The 18,099-nt window shown below is 46.2% G+C and overlaps 1 protein-coding gene across 2 annotated transcripts in view; it reads right to left on the bottom strand.

The window, feature by feature from the left end:
- LOC306931015 (inhibitory synaptic factor 2A-like) overlaps positions 1–17,694 on the bottom strand; it is a 39,303-nt gene extending 21,609 nt beyond the window's left edge. The window contains exons 1-2 of one of the 2 annotated variants that reach the window (XR_013790952.1): positions 7,770–7,784; positions 3,478–4,633 (exon numbers count right to left, since the gene is read on the bottom strand). Coding sequence is in view for 1 of the 2 variants with exons in the window: in XM_079512182.1 (XP_079368308.1) it covers positions 3,478–4,628 (1,151 nt within the window). In the remaining variant the exon portion in view is untranslated. Of the gene's footprint in view, positions 1–3,477; positions 4,634–7,769; positions 7,785–17,611 lie in introns of those variants that run through there. The other variant, XM_079512182.1, reaches the window with a different exon arrangement.
- Positions 17,695–18,099: the final 405 nt, after the last annotated feature.

Here is an 18,099-nt window from a genome sequence, read left to right as displayed (position 1 = left end):
ATTTAAGAGTAAATGCTCACCCCACACCCAGTATATTGACATCCTGTGAAACCTGGTAAGCTGTCACCCAATATGACTTTATCCCATTTTGGGCGGGAACCCCTTTTGGCGTTAGCATTATGTTATGCTTTAGCTATTGAAAAATAGCAGATCTACAAGCTCATAGCGCGCCACCGAGTGGCGCGCTACAAGCTTGTAGGTCTGCTATTTTTGAAAAGTCGAAGAACCACTGCCATAGAAACATAGCTTTTTCAGAAAACTGTCAGGATGTAGAAGACATTTTTAGAATCTGATCTCAGGTCCAAATGGGTTATTGATACATGATGGTGAAAAAAGTCACCCTATATGAGCCGTGCCACGTAGAAAGTCATTCTATGAGTTGTTCGTATGCTGGCACGGATTCAGCGCCGTGTTGTTGGACCGCGTCAGCGGTCCTTGGGATACTGTATGTCCTCCCCTCCCCTCCCCTCCCCTCCCCTCATCATTCTGATTCCGCTGGCCCCGGTCCGCCCCCCGCCCCGCCCCACCCCACCCCCCCCACCCTGCAGCTATAGCCACCCCCATCCCATATCACTCCACTCACATCCCATCTATACTCTCGCCTGTGGTTCTGCTGCCTGGAAAATGGATATTAATTTGTGCTCTATTGATAACCCGTGAACAACTGCTTGTGTCAGGTGTGGCCGGATTATCTCTTTATACATTAGCCTATGTTGCACACAACACACGCACGCACGCACGCACGCACGCACGCACGCACGCACGCAGGCAGGCAGGCAGGCAGGCAGGCAGGCAGGCAGGCACGCACGCACGCACGCACACACGCACACACACACACACATACATGGGGGGTGGGGGGGGGGGGTGGGTTGATTTGATTTTTAGAACATACTGGCATACTACGACGACAAGAGAAATCTGTGAACTCCTACTACTACTAGTTTGCATGTTCTCCCCGTGTCCCCTAGGGTAGGTACCCTCACAAAAAACATGCAGTAATCCTGGTCTCTAAACAACCTCCCCCTGGCCAGCCATGCAAGGGCGCCTGATGGAGGGGAAAGGAACTGGTCGGAATAACGTGTTCCTTCCACACGCTACGTCCGGCCGGGGAAACTCTCCCCTGTCAGGTGAAAAGAAGCAGCTTGGACTACTCATGCATAGAAGGAGGCATGAGGTCAGTCCGCTACCCCCCCCCCCCCCCCCCCAAGTTGGCAGAGGAAGTGTAGCGCCCAGGATTACATTAGATAATTGACACTGGATGAAAATAATGGGTTGCAAAATCGTGGGATAAAAATTATATATAAAAAAAATAACTCCTACTCGCCGATATTGTATACGTATATATAGCAACTTTTAAAAAGTTGGTGTCTATCACAACATACATTCACACACATTCCACATTAAATCTAGGGTATTTCATTAAAATAAGTATCAAATACTGTAGCTATATATTCTGGAGAGGCAAAGAGACAACCAGGGGCTCAATGGAGACGTACAGGTAGACAAATGTGTTAGCCCTGATGAAGGTCGAAACATGTTGGATAATATCTTTTCATCTTTTTAAACTTTGAGTGCCCGGATCTCCTTCTTTTTTTAATCAGTTACAGTATATATTCTGATTGTACTTAGAGAGGGTATGCGCGTGACATCATCATCATACCCGGAAGTTATGCGGGATCAAGCTTATCGAAAGACATACAGCTGGTTGATATATTATTTAGTTTTATTCTATTTAGTTGTAGATATTGACCAATGAGCTTAAAAGCGGTGTGGCTCAGCACTTATAGATGAAAGTCAACAACCGCAAGTCTAGACTAGACCAGTCGCAGATGTCAACTTCCATATCAGCTTGAATCCTTCAAACTCTGCTTTGTGGCAAGAAAATCACACCTGTGTGACGTGAGGGGTGCTCTTATCATCATACATCATCTATTTGTCAATGGGAATTTAATCTTTGTGTAGGACAAACATAGCCGATTTGCTATCTACACTATAGCTGAATATAGACAAATTCAGAAATGGGTCTCATGGTCGCAGCGAACGTATTTCCTGTAGGCGGAGACGACATATCTGTGGTGTAAACGGGTGCAGTACTTAGTTCAGACTATAGTCATTGGTCCGACAAACGACAACCTACCTCAAACCCTAACCTAACCATAACCGCAAGCACGGGAGCAATGCTCCGTCTGAATTACGTGCGGATCCCTGTGTAAACAGCCAGGTCTTCTACTACTTTGAATGGTAGAGTGACTGATGTTCGTCTGCTCAAACGTTACTCTTTTACCTGCTTTTTACTAACACTAACTTTACAAAGATGCTCCAGAACATCGGGATGAACCTGTGTAGTTTATGGCTGCTCCAACAGTGGTGGCAACATTCAACATTGGAGAGAAACAGAATGTCAAAAAATACACCGCGGTGGCTGAGACCAGAGCCATATAGAGTAATGGTTGAGACGAAGCAGTGAAAGGTCCTGAAAGATACATAACGTCAGTCTTACCCAATACCCAATCTTTCTGTTGTATGAACACAAGGCTGCTGTACTTTTATAACTAAGCATTTAAAGTATGAGTGTTAGTAAAAAGTACTCTACCATTCAATGTGGTAGAAGACCTGGCTGTTTAACCGCAGATATGTTGTCTCCGCCTACAGGAAATACGTTCGCTGCGACCATGAGACCCGTTTCTGAATTTGTCTAAAAACCAAAAAACGAATTATATATATATATATATAGTCAGTCCATAATGTTTTGTTCTAAAAGAAATGTTTGCAGCTGCACCATGCTTAAAAAAAACAAAAAAAACAAAAAAAAACTGTGAGAGAAGCTTTTAGTAGCTTTTTGGCCCATCTCAGAATTTGGGTCTAAGGTTTTTAAGGAAGGCTTTTTAAGAACTTGAGAAGATAGGCCTTATAGCCTCGGACTGTACTTCTCTATAAATAGCGAGGGAACAGAGCCCAGTGAAGGTACCGCAGAGACCATACTTGTCTGGAGATGAAAGGAAATGCTTTATGATCTGGCACTAATTGAGCGTTTTAAACTGGGTTCCACAAAGGCACAGTGGGGTGCCTTGTTCTCCAGTGGCTATGGTTATTAACAGTAATTTGCTTTCTGTCACTATAAAGTTCTATACAGTACACAGTGTGTGCGTGCGTGCGTGCGTGCGTGCGTGCGTGCGTGCGTGCGTGCGTGCGTGCGTTTGAGCAAATGGTTTCTTACACCGACAGTAGTGGAATTCCTGGAACCGCCTTATTGGACATGGCTGGAGAACTTTATGAAGCTTGTTAGCGCTTCAGTGTCTGAAAAGGAACATGTGTCTAATGATGTGATATATTAGGAGTCAGATAGACACTTGCCTTTTGCATTGAGCTGATGTGCAGACAGTAATAATTACACGTATGCTCGCCGACACTTGGCATTGCATATGAATGATATGGTCTGTGCCACCGATGCAAGTGTATGCACAAAATCGTACTCACCCTTCTCTCTGTGCCTCGCCTTTCTCCAGCTCCTGAATGACTCCAAGCAGAACTTTGATGGTCTCCTGGCTGGAGCTGATGAGGTTCTCCATGGCTTGGAGCTGTGCTTTGATATCCCCGTCCCCGGTTAGTGTCGGCTGACTGGCCCCTAAGCGCGGGGCTCCAGCAGGAAATCCCTTGTCCTCGCTGCCCGTGTGTTGGATCTTCGAGGAGGCGGACGCGTGCCGCGCGCGGGGCTGCCCCTTACCCTGCGCCGAGCACTTGCCACTGTGGGGCAACGTGTACGACTGCTGTCCGTTCGGCTGCGTCGCCTTTTTCCGCTTGCAGCGGGCAGAGGGGCTCCCCAGAGACTCCATCTGTGTCAGGGAGTTCCAGGGAGGGCCCGCCGCGCCCTTTGACCCCGTGTCCCGTAAGATCTCCTCGGAGTTGGCCAGGTGGCGCTTGGTGGACGTGCAGCTGGCGCCGCCCGTCTCGTCTTTGGGTAATCCTTTGTGTTTGGCTCCAGTGGCGCCGCGGCCCTGGCGCTCCTGCTCCGCCGCGGCGGGAGGTTTGTTTGGACGCGACTCGGGGTCTTTAGAGAGGAGCGACGGATCCGGACGCGAGGATCCGCCTAAACAGTTGGCGCCCGGAAGGTCTTCCGTGTCGCCGTCGTCCGTGTGGTGAAGCAGCGCTTTCGTCTGCCCCACTATCTTACCCTTGTGCACAGAGGACCGATCCGTGCTTCCGTCGTCCTCCGCGCCTGCCTTTATATCACTTAAAAAGCCGTTGTTTTGCCCCCTGTGGTCCTCGACCAGGGCGGTGTGTTTAAACGTATGCCCCTTTTTCCTCTCAAAAGGGAAAGTCTTGTATCGCTTGGTGAGGTCCGGCGACGTCTGAACGCCGGTGCTCTTGGTCACGTTGGGGATGGAGCGCCGGGAGGGCATGGTCATGTACTTCCTGTGCGTCACTTTGCAGGAAATGGAGCGCGAGCGCCTTCCCCGTTGCTCATTCTGAGCGTCGCAGATATCCTTGAATCGTACCTGTAAGGCCTTGTTCCTCTTCTTCACCTGCGGCCTTCCGTGCGCGTCGAGACTGTGCGAACGGACCGTCTCGCAGTCCGACTCATCCGAGTTTGAGAGATCCACGCATGTGCTGTCCTCCTTGCTCACCATGTTTCCTGAGAAGTGGGAGAACAACAGAGAGAAGTTCAGACCCCATGGGTGTCATGGAGTAGGAAGGATTCAACTGTACTGTAGCTAGAGTAGAGTATAGATTTTTCTTTACAGAGGAAATGCACATTAAATTGCGTAAATAAAGGCATGAAAGCCCCAAAACAAATCTTTAGATCTCTAAATTGCATATAAGTCTAACTTTACACACACACACGCACGCACGCACGCACGCACACGTGCACACGCACACGCACACGCACACACAGTATACAGTAAAGTATGCAGTGTATAGTACAGTATAATAATGGAGATGTAATTAATTGTGCTGGCAGTGCTTTGATGTTACAAAAGAAATGCTTTCATTATACAAGAATAGGGTGCAAATATTATGTATTCCCCTTGCAGAGCTTTCAAAATGAGGGTCATACAATTAACCCATTTTGGGCGGGAACCCCTTTTGGTGTTAGCATTATGTTTTGCTTTAGCTATTGAAAAATAGCAGATCTACAAGCTCATAGCGCGCCACCGAGTGGCGCGCTACGAGCTTGTAGGTCTGCTATTTTTGAAAAGATCGAAGAACGACTGACATAGAAACATAGCTTTTTCATAAAACTGTCAGGATGTAGAAGACATTCTTAGACAGCTGATCTCATTTCAAAATGGGTTAAATGGGCAACGGGGGCTTTCTGCCTCAGACATGATGAAACCGATTTCCAAGAGATTTGATAACTACAGTACTAGTGGTGAGACATGAAAGGCAGCACGAGGAAATGAAACGAAGCCTGGCATTGTTGAGGAGAGGCGTTGGGGTGGGAGCTGGGTGATTATTGTTCATATGACAAGACACTTTGTAATGAATAAACTTTCAATGAATAATGTATTACCAAACAGAAAGGAGAGACATGTGCGGCTTTGTATCTCCTTATGAATGTAGTCATGTTATGTTATATCACTGCAAATGCAAGACACTGTGAACCCGTCAATGTGAATTGCAGAAAGTATTCCAAAGGAGAGAGTTACTATAGATATAGAGCGTCGCAGTCCCGCCCCCTTTCATGACGATGCCAGACCCAGGAAATAGTTTCCAATGCATTTTTCCCATAGACATTTCAAAACGTATTTATTTAAAGACCTAATAAGCGTTGTACGAAGCCAACTCTTGTCGTGACAAATCATGACAACAAACAAATAATTACAAAGAAGAAAAACAACAAAAAAAGTGCCGTTTTCTTCTTCTTTCTAATTATTTGTTCAACCCGAAAAATTGTGTTTGTTGTCATGATTTGCCACGACAAGAGTTGGCTTTGTACGAGGCTTAAAAGGTCTTTAAATGAATACTTTTTGAAATGTCTATGAGGAAAATGAACGGAGAATCATTTCCTGGGCCCTGTTAGGGGGCGGGACTGCGACGCTCTATAGTGTCCATGCTGCTCCGACTCAAAACGTTGGCTGAAGGGTGATGCTACTACAGGAAAGGTCATGCGGGTCACCATAATCATCCTCTGATGAAGGTACTCAGGAAATGTAATTGCAGTCCATCTATGGATGGGCAGGCGGACGGACATACGGAAAGATGGATGGACTGACAGACAGACAGACAGTCTGATGGACTGACAGACAGACAGACAGTCTGATGGACTGACTAAAGGCCTATTCATAGTCTGGATTTTCGGTGGTGAGGTGACCACAGCTCCGGTGGTGAGCTGACCACCGGAGCTGAAATAACGCTGAGCGGTGGTGAGTAAAAACAGAGAGAAGGGCTGGAGCGGTGGCGGTGGTTTGCTCTTCACCGCGGCTCGTGACGTCATGTTGTAGTTCGGTGGTCACCTAACCACCGAAAATCCAGACTATGTATGAGCCTTGACTGTCAGGCCTACAGTACAAACAATAATAATCCTAGTGTCTCACTAGCAGGCCTACAAAAGGGATTATTTCTCCACCACTCGCTGTGTTTGACACAGACAAATCTCCGAAAGAAAAGGTATAGACTGAATTTAATATTTTTTACAAGTTAAATGCACCACTAACTTTTACCCGACTTCAAAAGAGCACACGCATCCATTACCAACACAAGTACGGTAACAGTTCTGTTTCTCAATGCTTTGCTGTGAATATGCACGTGCACCATTTCACATGCACATGCATGTGTATTGTGGACAAGCTTATGCATACAGTAGGTATGAAGGATTTATCATCCTTGGCATTACTCCGCTATACTCTCTTTGCACCTAAATCAAGATAAGATGTGCCATTATCATGCCCTCCGAGATATCCTTTGGTCAATATCTCACAAAGATAGCTCTCCTCACACACATACACACTAACTTCAGATAAGGGCCAATAGTAAAATATTAGATGGTATGATTTGGGAGTCTTGGGACACTATAGCCATATTAAAACCCATTTTGGGGGCGGGAACCCCTTTTGGTGTTAGCATTATGTTATGCTTTAGCTATTTAAAAAATAGCAGATCTACAAGCTCATAGCGCGCCACCGAGTGGCGCGCTACGAGCTTGTAGGTCTGCTATTTTTTAAAAATCATGCCCTCCGAGATATCCTTTGGTCAATATCTCACAAAGATAGCTCTCCTCACACACATACACACTAACTTCAGATAAGGGCCAATAGTAAAATATCAGATGGTTATATGCTTTGGGAGTCTTGGGACACTATAGCCATATGGGTTTCACCTTGCAGAATGTCCACTGCCTCCTGATAACCCAGTCTGTTGATGAAACAGAATGTTTTAAGACATCTGGTCTCTTTGTTTCATCTTCCAATTGTCACTGAAAGAGGGAGACATGTCATTGTAGTCCCTACAGTCTATTCAGAAGCTTGATGAAAGGGTCTCTGATAGTGTTGGTCTCTCTAGCCCCATCTCATTATGGAAGTACTGTCACGGTGTGAGTCAGGTTTAGTGTAGGACCCAAATGCAGGATGAGAGGCAGAGGCAGGGAAAGTCAGGTTCAGTGGTTTATTGCAAAACAAAACAGGAGGAGCAGGCAAAATCTAAATCCAGGTACAGGCAAGGTCAAAAACAGTAGAGGCATCAGAACACTAGGCACACAGGAATACAGGGACAACTATACTGGGAAAACTAGGGGATTGAAACATACAAGGAAACTGGTTACAAATACTCACAGGCAACATATTAACAACGAACCAGCAAGGAACTGAAAAACCAGGGGAATATAAATAGGCAAGGACTAACTGGACAAAGGTGAAATACAACTGACAAATCAACACAGGGATTGGCTGGGAGACTAACAAGACACAGATGGAGAAAACTAGACTAATCACAAAATAGACAAGGCAGGTACAAAACCAAAGGGGCAGACAGGAAAGCACAACACAATACTACAAAATAAAAAGGTACACAAGTGTAAGGTAAAACTCTTAACTAAAAACCCAGGACATAAGAAAACACAGCAAAGAGACAGAACAGGTCACGGATCGTGACAAGTACAATATAGTCAGCTGCGTCATGGATTTATGCAATACATTCATAAAGGGGGGGGGGGGGGGGTGGACATCCCCTGTGCAACATCAACCTCACGTCGCTTTGATTTCAGCATAAGTTGTTTGTCAGACGCGACTCTGTGGCTAAAAAGGAATTTCCAGCACTTCCAGGCCGATTCACATGAGATCACATTATTTCACACCCAGAAAGAACAATCTCATACCTCTGGCAGCATAATCGCATCTGCAGGAGACCCGTTCTAAGCACACGCAGTAGTTGCGAACGCAGTGAGCATTTACTATGAGACCCAGCAGATCCTGTCTGTCTGTCCGTCACGCTGTAACACCACCGGCCTGCCACCAGAGGGCGCACCTTTAGCTGCTTAACGACGACACTGTCAATACTAGCCCAAAATAATAGTGCACGCACGCACGCACGCACGCACGCCCGCCCGCCCGCACGCACACACACAAAACTTAACTTAAAAAAAACTTAACTTAAAAAAAACTTAAACTTAAAAAAAAAACTTAAAAAGGAAAAACACGCACGCACGCACACACACACAAAACGTAACTTAAAAAAAACTTCACTTAAAAAAAACTTAAACTTAAAAAAAATACTTAAAAAGGAAAAACACGCACGCACGCACACACACACAAAACTTAACTTAAAAAAAACTTCACTTAAAAAAAACTTAACTTAAAAAAATCTTAAAAAACACAAAAAAAAGAGAACTTAACAAAAACCTTACAAAATTACGTAATTTATTCTAATTGTTGTTTTTGCAATTTACGAGCTGCGTTCGCTTCCCGCGTTCGCGCGTCTTACTTGTCATAGATAAGGCATAAGGCTTTTAAAGTATCTAACTAATTCACACAGAGAATGCAGAAATGCCTTGGGGTTCACCATCCTGCATGGAAGAGGGCAAGAGAGACAGACAGGCAGACAGCAAGTAAGAGATAGAGAGAGAAATTGAGAGGGGGGCCTGGGCCGCGGTCGAGCGGTCCAGGCACCCAGGCTGGCAATCCAGCCTGACAGTGTGTGGCAGGTTCGAGTCCCGATCCCGACAACCCCCCTCCCCCCCATCCCCCCCGCCGTCGCAATACCCAAGTAAAAGATATCAGTACTTTCTTCCACCACTGGCACTGTGTGCTGCAATTATAGCCTTGAATCATCTCACTCCTTTATTTTTTTTAGTTTTTGTCTGCAAGTGGTCGTACGATTAAGTATAAATTAGGCTTTAGTCCTCCTTCTCCACCTACTGCCTCTCTCCCAGAGAGCTGTATCTCTGCTAATGACCTGAGGTCCTTTCCTGATTTGGCCTCAGCCATGCAAAGGATTATGAATAATGCATTGACTCTAAAATTGCAAAAGTATAATCCTCTTAAATCTCCTTATGTACTACGGCAGGCCACGTTGTCTGTTCCAATCGCCTTTCAGTTCTTCACACTAAAAATGTTGCGATGTGGAGGAAAAAAAAGGAAAAAAAGACAACTGTAGGTAGGTCAAAATCTAGTATGGGGGGGTTGGTTGGCTCACCTGGTAAGAGCGCATATCACATTAAGCCATTTTGACCTGAGATCAGATTCTAAAAATGTCTTCTACATCCCGACAGTTTTCTGAAAAAGCTATGTTTCTGTCAGTCGTTCTTTGATTTTTCAAAAATGGCAGATCTACAAGCTCGTAGCGCGCCACTCGGTGGCGCGCTATGATAGCTCATTGCTCTATGATAGCTCAATAGCTCATTGCTATCTTCCGAACGATGACGTCTTTTTTTTACACCCCCATTGTCTAGATAACACATCATCTTGCCACCTATTTAGCGTACTTTGTAGGTCTTAAAATGAGGTGTGTGATCTGGCGCAATCAGAGTGTACTGATATCTTACCCACAGAGTTTGTGCTCTACTGTTTTCTGTATCCTATATTAAAATTGGCTACTGGGAGGGCCAGTAGGCAGACCAAGGCCATGTCACTCAGACTCAGATATAACCGATATTATAACCACCTGTATCGTTATAACACACATATAATCACATTCCTTGGTACCCAAAGTTGCTTTAGAAACAAAACAATTTTATTATAGAGAGAAAGGAAAAAAACATATATATATATAAAAAAAATCACACCCGTGTGAACTGAGTGGTGCAGTGACGTCACATACTAACCATAGCAAACATGCTCACCCGTACCGGCACAAACACACACGGGTACTAACACCACTCAAAAAGGGAAAAAAACACTAAGCTATAGGACTAAAAGCAGAAAGGGAGTTTGAATTAGGCGGCGAAAGAAAGTCTGAAAAGGTGGGTTTTGAGGGAGACTTTGTTTGGGCAAGGGTGGGAGGAGCGGCCTTGATGTGAGGTGGGAGTGACTTCCAAAGGGAGGGGACTGCAACGGACAACGTTTTGGGGATGTCCAGGAGGTTGGCATCACCTTCACCAGACCTCCAGGGAGCTGGAGGGGTGGCGTGGTGTTGGAGGAGGTCAGAGAGGTATAAGCGGGGAGCCTAGTTGTTGAGGGTCTTGTGGTGATCAGACATAAGGGCGGCTGTGGCTCAGGAGGTAGAGCAGGTCGTCCAATGATCCCTGGGTCGGTGGTTCGAATCCCGGCTCCTCCTGTCCACATGTCGAAGTGTCCTTGGGCAAGACACTGAACCGCCAACTCCAATGAGTCGGTCGGTGTAAGCACACCACCATTGGTGTGTAAATGTGGGAAGTGAGGACGCTTGCGTCGACTGTTCGCCGCTCCACCTCCCAATGTATGAATGAATGAACCATTGTAAAGCGCTTTGAGCACTTGGAAAAGCGCTATAAAAATGCTATTCATTATAAGCATAAAACCAACATATCGGGTTGTCCAGAGCCACAGATCCGCCCATATGCCCATATATAGTCGTGTGCATATGGGACTGACCGACTTCAAACTCGGCCTGCACATTGGCAAGGACTCAGGGAAGTGCAGTGCCTGCTGTCAAGTCGTTCTGATGCGTTTGTCTAGAACTGCCGATCCAACCAATATGCTCATACAGTATATGGGCATACCAATGGGCATATACTAATGATATCAGGAATTATATGGGAATAAAAGGGACACAGGTGGCCTGGGCCATGGCTCAATGGTCCAGGCACCTTGGCTGGTAAGCCAGTCTGGCAGTGTGCCGCGGGTTCGACTCCCGATCCCGACGGCCTTTTACTGCATGTCTTCCCCCCCATCTCTCTCCCCATTTCCTGTCAGCCTACTGTCTGTCCCTCCATAAAATATATAAAATAAAGGCGAAAGCCACAAAAAAAACATTAAAAAGGACACAGGTAGACAGACACATAGAGATCTCATATCTCCATATATGGGCACAAAAGGGACACAGACATACGGGTACAACAGGTACCCTGACGAAGCCCTCAACACGATGACTCGGACATATCGATTGGGTCGGCGGTGCAACATCGGTGTGAGAGCCACACAGTGGCCCCAGTAGGCTACCTCTAGTTGTAGCAAACCATCTCCTGACATCATGCTGCTGCCATAGACGGAATGCAATTTCACTAAGCAGTTACAGTAGCATCTCCTCCTAGCTTTATATAATTAACAGTGGGCTATGATGAAGGCACATCTGCAGGCCTCAAAGGTAATGGGAGCCGGCACTCTGATTGGCTTATTAACACTCAAAACACACCATGACTAAGTTGGAGACTTGGCACCGAAATTGGTGTGGACTCCCAGTCTCCCACCCCCAATCACCCCCAGATGCATTTTGTGCTCAGCGTCTCAGACCTGCAGCAAGTTTTCCCTCTCTCTCTCTCTGTTCTGCCTTTCCTGTATCTCAGACTATGGGAAGTTGTATTTATACAACGCAGTTTCGGGAGAAGAGGCCTCCTTCCGCTCGACCTTAACCACTCCCCCCTCCTTATCAATCACTCCCCCTTCCTTATCAAACCTGCCTTCCATTATCACCTGTCCAATCCTGCCACAATCACCACAGTATAAATACACCTGTGCGCCGACAACTACCCGTTCTCACTGCCTACGTGGTCGAGAACAATCCCTCCATCCACCCCTTCCACCTCCATCTCCATAATCACACTTCTCTCCTTCTCTTTCAGGAACCCGGGCAGTACCGGAGCAGAGACGTCCGCTCTCCGAGCGCGCATACACGGCGTCCTCTCCCGAGACTACTCCCCCACCCTGAGTCTCACCCATCCCGGGTTCCCCTCCTCCCCCCATTTATCATTCAATAAACTGTTAAACTTGAGCGAAGGTGTGGTCTCTTACTAAGTGAACAGAAACATTAAATGGCTGGAATGTGTACGAAAAGCTGGAAGGCATTTGATTTCAAACAACGGATGCAGGAAGTGGTGACACACCAGCATAACAGGCATTCACGTTTATAGGGCATGGGACGGCTGTTTTTACACATGCCAAACGGCTTCGGCTACCAAGAGTGACCCGTTAGCCATTATTATCACCACAATGTTCTCAATGTTTGGACTGTTTGAATAGGATCTGTAATGTACACATGCATGGGGGCAGAACACATTACCCATGCAGTGACGACACAGCTGATTAAAACAAATGCTGAGTCATGATATTATACTCTCTTGCAATCCAGAGAGGAAGCTATAGGCCTGGCTTGCACAGAGGAGATGTGTCTCTAGGTCCCTGTGCCAGACATCACAACACACTGTAATGACAGACAAGTTCCTGAGTTTTTGTTTGTAAATACATCAAAGATGCGAATATAATCCATTTCTAATGGATGCCTTGGCCTGGAGGAGAGAGAGTGTTTCAACCCTCAACCACTACACTCTCCAGTTGGCGGGTCAGCAGTGATTGGCCAAGTCACTGCTCCTCTCCTCCAGGCTTCCAGCTATAGACAAGTCCACGGAGGAGCGCCCCGTGCACAGCCATCACCGAGGCGCAACCAGCACCGGGAGGGCGAGCCACACCCGGCCAACAGGCTGTGGTTCGAAACCTGCCGGCCAGGTGCAGCAAACCAGTGCTGACCACACCTCAGCAACCGCCGTGCCCAGGGCACCCCCCCCCCCCACGGACCCGCCCACTGTCCTTTCTCCCCTGCCAGAACTAGTAGGAAGCTCTCCCTGCCTTGTGTGTTCTTGGGGGACATCAGGCACTGGGAGGTCTCTAGGACTATGGTTTGCCTCCTGCCTAGTTTCCTCCTACAGTACGTCTCACCAGACTGAGTGATAATTGAAAATGACACTGTATGTCCACGATCAGTCAAGTAATGTCGTTGTTGCATGCCCTGCTAACATAACAACGATTACACCACTAATAGCGACTGCCCTCGACACAAAATATATGTTACACGGCGTGGCGAACAAGATGATTGCGGTGTAATAATCCATTTAGGCCTGACCTCGAAATTAAAAAAAATAAAATCTAAAATCTTCTAAAATCTGAAATAAATATTTTCACGATTTTTCAAAAATAGCAGACCTACAAGCTCATAGCGCGCCACTCGGTGGCGCGCTATGAGCTTGTAGATCTGCTATTTTTCAATAGCTAAAGCATAACAATGTTTAAAACACCAAAAGGGGTTACCGTCGAGAATGGGATAATACTGTATATACCATGGGTTGGGTTGAGGCCGTACTGTGTTGTTATGAGGCCAGTTTGTACTTTCTCGGATGCTTTTGATGTGACACCAGGCCGTACAGTACACAAGAATCTGTATACTAATTATTATGCATCGGAAAGCCTTTGCTCTTCATCGTACGTCCGCCACCATCAACATATTATGCATACTTGTGCACGGCATGCATGTTGCATGAGGAATATTAGCATAAATGACAGGGCATGGCATTAGAGAGGACCTCTGTGTCCTTCTCACTCCACACTCCATTAATACAGTTTTATGCACAGGAAACATCTTGAGTGGTAATTCATCTTTGCTAAGAAATGGCCCATTTTTCACATTTGAAAAGTTAAATTAAAGCCCTTAATTTTACTGTGTATCGTAAAATGTGTAAAATTCAACATTTTTGGTGTGTGTGTGTGTGTGTGTGTGTGTGTGTGTGTGTGTGTGTGTGTGTGTGTGTGTGTGTGTGTGTGCGTGCGTGCGTGCGTGCGTGTCTGTGCGTGCCCGGCTGCCCGCGTGTGTGCGTGCCAGCCTATGAGTGTGGCCATGAGTGTGTTTGTATGTGCCCATCAGTGTGCGTGCGTGCGTGCGTGCGTGTGTATTGGCTCTGTTACACATGGCATTTCCTCAATGTTGCTGTGATCTCCTCTCAACACAGCATAAGCTCTCTGTCTAGCAGCAGTGTAAGCCTTCTTAATCCTGGAAATTCACATTGTCTTCTGTCCTTTTGTGAAGTGAGACACTCCCACTGGCACTGAGTATTCCTCTGTATTGCATCCACCCAACCCACCCCCCCACCCCCCCCCCCCACACACACACACACACACACACACACACACACACACACACACACACACACACACACACACACACACACACACACACACACACACACACACACACACACACACACACACACACACACACACACACACACACACACACACACACACACACACACACACACAGATTCAGGGAAACAACCATGTGCACACGCATAAATGAACGCACGCACACACACACACACGCGCGTGCGTACACACTACTCGGCTTTCGTCCAATGTTCTCTGTATAGGCCGGCTGCAGGCTACACCTGTGAAAGTGCGCTTTATGACATTGGCTTAAAAGATTTATCGCCGAGCAGTACTTTCTGTTACAGGGGGAATAGCGGGAAGTTTTATTTTTTTTAAGCTCCCTATCCCCACTACCGCTGGCTGAGAGCAGAGCACCGGCTGTGAAATGGATCCCAGAGAAAGGAGTTAACTTATTTAGGCCTGACGTCGAAATAAAAAAAAAAGTCTTCTGAAAGAATATATATTCAAAGATTTGTGCCGCATTTTCGCGATTTAAAAAAAATAGCAGATCTACAAGCTCGTAGCGCGCCACTCGGTGGCGCGCTATGCGCTTGTAGATCTGCTATTTTTCAATAGCTAAATTATAACATAATGCTTAGTTAAAACACCAAAAGGGGTTCCCGTTCAAAAGGAGTTAAGTTTGGAGAGGCCTTGACAGGCAGAGGGAGCATTTTTTTTATCACAGGCTCTCCTGCCAGTGTGAATCTCCCTTAAAAAAAAATGACAGAAAAGAGACAGGGCTATCGCACCGTACAGGGGGATGGAGGGCGCAAAACAGCATTTACTGGAAGAAAGTGGCTGAGCTGCAGACGAGAACAACGAATTCTCTGTCTCAGCATCGTCTCGATATCACTCATATTGCAACACTGTAGCCTGATTATATTTAATCCATTGAGACCTGGAACGCATCCATGTCACGTTAGCGTTTAACCACATTAACCATTAACCCATTTTGGGGCGGGAACCCGTTTTGGTGTTTTAAACATTGTTATAATTTAGCTATTGAAAAATAGCAGATCTACAAGCTCATAGCGCGCCACCGAGTGGCGCGCTATGAACTTGTAGGTCTGCTATTTTTTTTAAATAGTTAAAATGTGCCTCAAATCTTTCCGAAAATTGTCATGATTTAGAAAACTTTTTTTTTTTAATTTCGACGTCAGGCCTGAATGGGTTAATGACTATTGTGCCGCCAGTGGGCTTATTGTCATATACTGTGAAATGTTGGGGAACGTATACACTCGGTGTGTAATGACTATTTACATCAAACGGTGTAGATGATGAGCTGACAAGTGTAGCCACTGACTCTTGAAGCATGCAGTTTGATATGGTAATTACGAAGGACCTTGGTAATTGGTCTGTATTTCTATAGCCTTTATCCAAAGCACTTGTAGTGTTATAATGTGTTACAGTAACACACCCCGGAGACGGAGGCGACCATGCAAGGCACACACCTACGCATCGGGGCCAGTTAGGGGCTCAGTATCTTAACCCATTGTGGGCGGGATCCACTTTTGGTGTTTTAAACATTATGTTATAATTTAGCTATTGAAAAATAGCAGATCTACAAGCTCATAGCGCGCCACCGAGTGGCGCGCTACGAGCTTGTAGGTCTGCTATTTTTGAAAAATCATGAAAATGAGGCACAAATCTTTGAATATTATATTCTTTCAGAGTGAACATTTTTAACTCAAATCTTTGCTTCTGGCAGGTGGTCCCTGGAACAACATATTTTCAGATGGGGGTCGGCGGGCCAATTACATATATTTTTGGGGGTCCTTGACACTTTTTGAACACGACTGACATAGAAACATGGGTTTTTCACAGAACTGTCTCAGAAGACATTAGAAGACATTTGTAGAATGGATGGTATGGTCTAAATGGGCTAGCTCAAAGACAGAAGGAGCCAGGGATAGAGCCGGGAACCTTCCATCCAGTTGCCAAACGGACAACTCTACCTCCTCACTGCCACCTGAGAGCCACTGCCGCCCTTTGAGAGGTACAGTAGGCTGCCTGACTATATGTCTGTCATAAACTGAGGTGGTCAGGTTATAGGAGCTATACTTGTGGTAACATAATAAGCCGTTCTGACCTGAGATCAGATTCTAAAAAATGTCTTCTACATCCTGACAGTTTTCTGAAAAAGTGTTTCTATATGTCAGTTCTATGTCAGTTCTTCGATTTTTCAAAAATAGCAGATCTACAAGGTGGCGCGCTATGAGCTTGTAGATCTGCTATTTTTCAATAGCTAAAGCATAACATAATGCTAACACCAAAAGGGGTTCCCACCCAAAATGGGATAAGCTGTGGGGAGAGAGAGAGAGAGAGAGAGAGAGAGAGAGAGAGAGAGATTGAAATAACAGCAACTCTGTATGTGATGCAGTGCCCTGGAGCCTTGTTGGTCACACACACACACATGCCATCATTAGTCATGATAAGTCTGACTTTTTCCCTTATACACAGTACTGTATACTGCTCCAAGAGATATACTCTGAAAGAATATTCTTCCCTCTCTCTCTCGTCCGAATAGATTTAGGGTACCTATCAATATTCTTCACCACATAATGCAGTCAATCTTAGAGCTATATCTGCAAACAGTAGTATCTGTTTCGGCTTTTGTGCGTGGCGTGTCAAAATAAAACATTAAATATGAATCAAAGTCGATCATATCAATGTCTATAACTGGCATTTCAAAATTTAGAAGAGAACCCTTTTATTCTGTTGCTGTGATTGAACATGAGTCCTCACTGCTTGGATGCAGAGACCCCCCCCCCCCCCCCCCCCCCGCCTTATTTATTCATACCTCACACACACGCAGGACCGCCAACCAAAGGATTGGGGAGTCCTACAGCATCATTATGTGGCTTCTGATATGCATATTCACTCTGCTGTGGAAATTACTCTTAAAATAGGTTTTCAGCTGCATAATCCCCCCCCCCCCACCACCACCCCCCCAACCTGCACCCACCCCCATCACTGCCACACATACAGTAAGTGGAATGTACACAGTGTGAATTATTGACTCCCAGACCGCTGAAAGAAGAAGGAGGTTATAGAAACATGATGAACATTACCTTGAGAAACAGATTAGAGGTGTAAAGGACAAGAAGAAAGCACAGATCCCCTGTGGAGCTCGGTGTTCGTCCATCTATTCCACAGGGCGCCAGTGTTCCGTCCGGCCACGGGGGAAGCACGCGTAGGCTGCGAGGGGTCCAGACGAGAGGCGGCCGGCGCAGCAGTGACAACTGGAATAGTTGTGGTACATCTGCGAAATATTCAGATCAGCAGCAGCGCGAGAGAAAGAGCAGAAAAGGGACAGAGCGAGAGAGAGACATGAGAGCCTCAAAACAACCGTGCCGGGTTCTCAGTGATGATAGCCACCTCTGGGGTTCCTTTTTTTGGTAGACTCTTTGCTCCCCCCCCCAACCCACCCCACCCCCCTTCTCCCTCTCCTCACCCCAGTCAAGCATCAGTGGCACTCATCCGCTCTTGTTCCTGCACTCACCGGGATATAGGCACTCACACACGCAGCGGAGATCTCCGTCTCTCTCGCTGCTGCAAT

This window comes from Electrona antarctica, assembly GCF_951216825.1.
Source record: "Electrona antarctica genome assembly, chromosome: 10".
NCBI classification, from domain to species: Eukaryota; Metazoa; Chordata; class Actinopteri; order Myctophiformes; family Myctophidae; genus Electrona; species Electrona antarctica.
The sequence above is the reverse complement of the archived record's forward strand: the minus strand, read 5'-3'. Positions and strand labels throughout refer to the sequence as shown.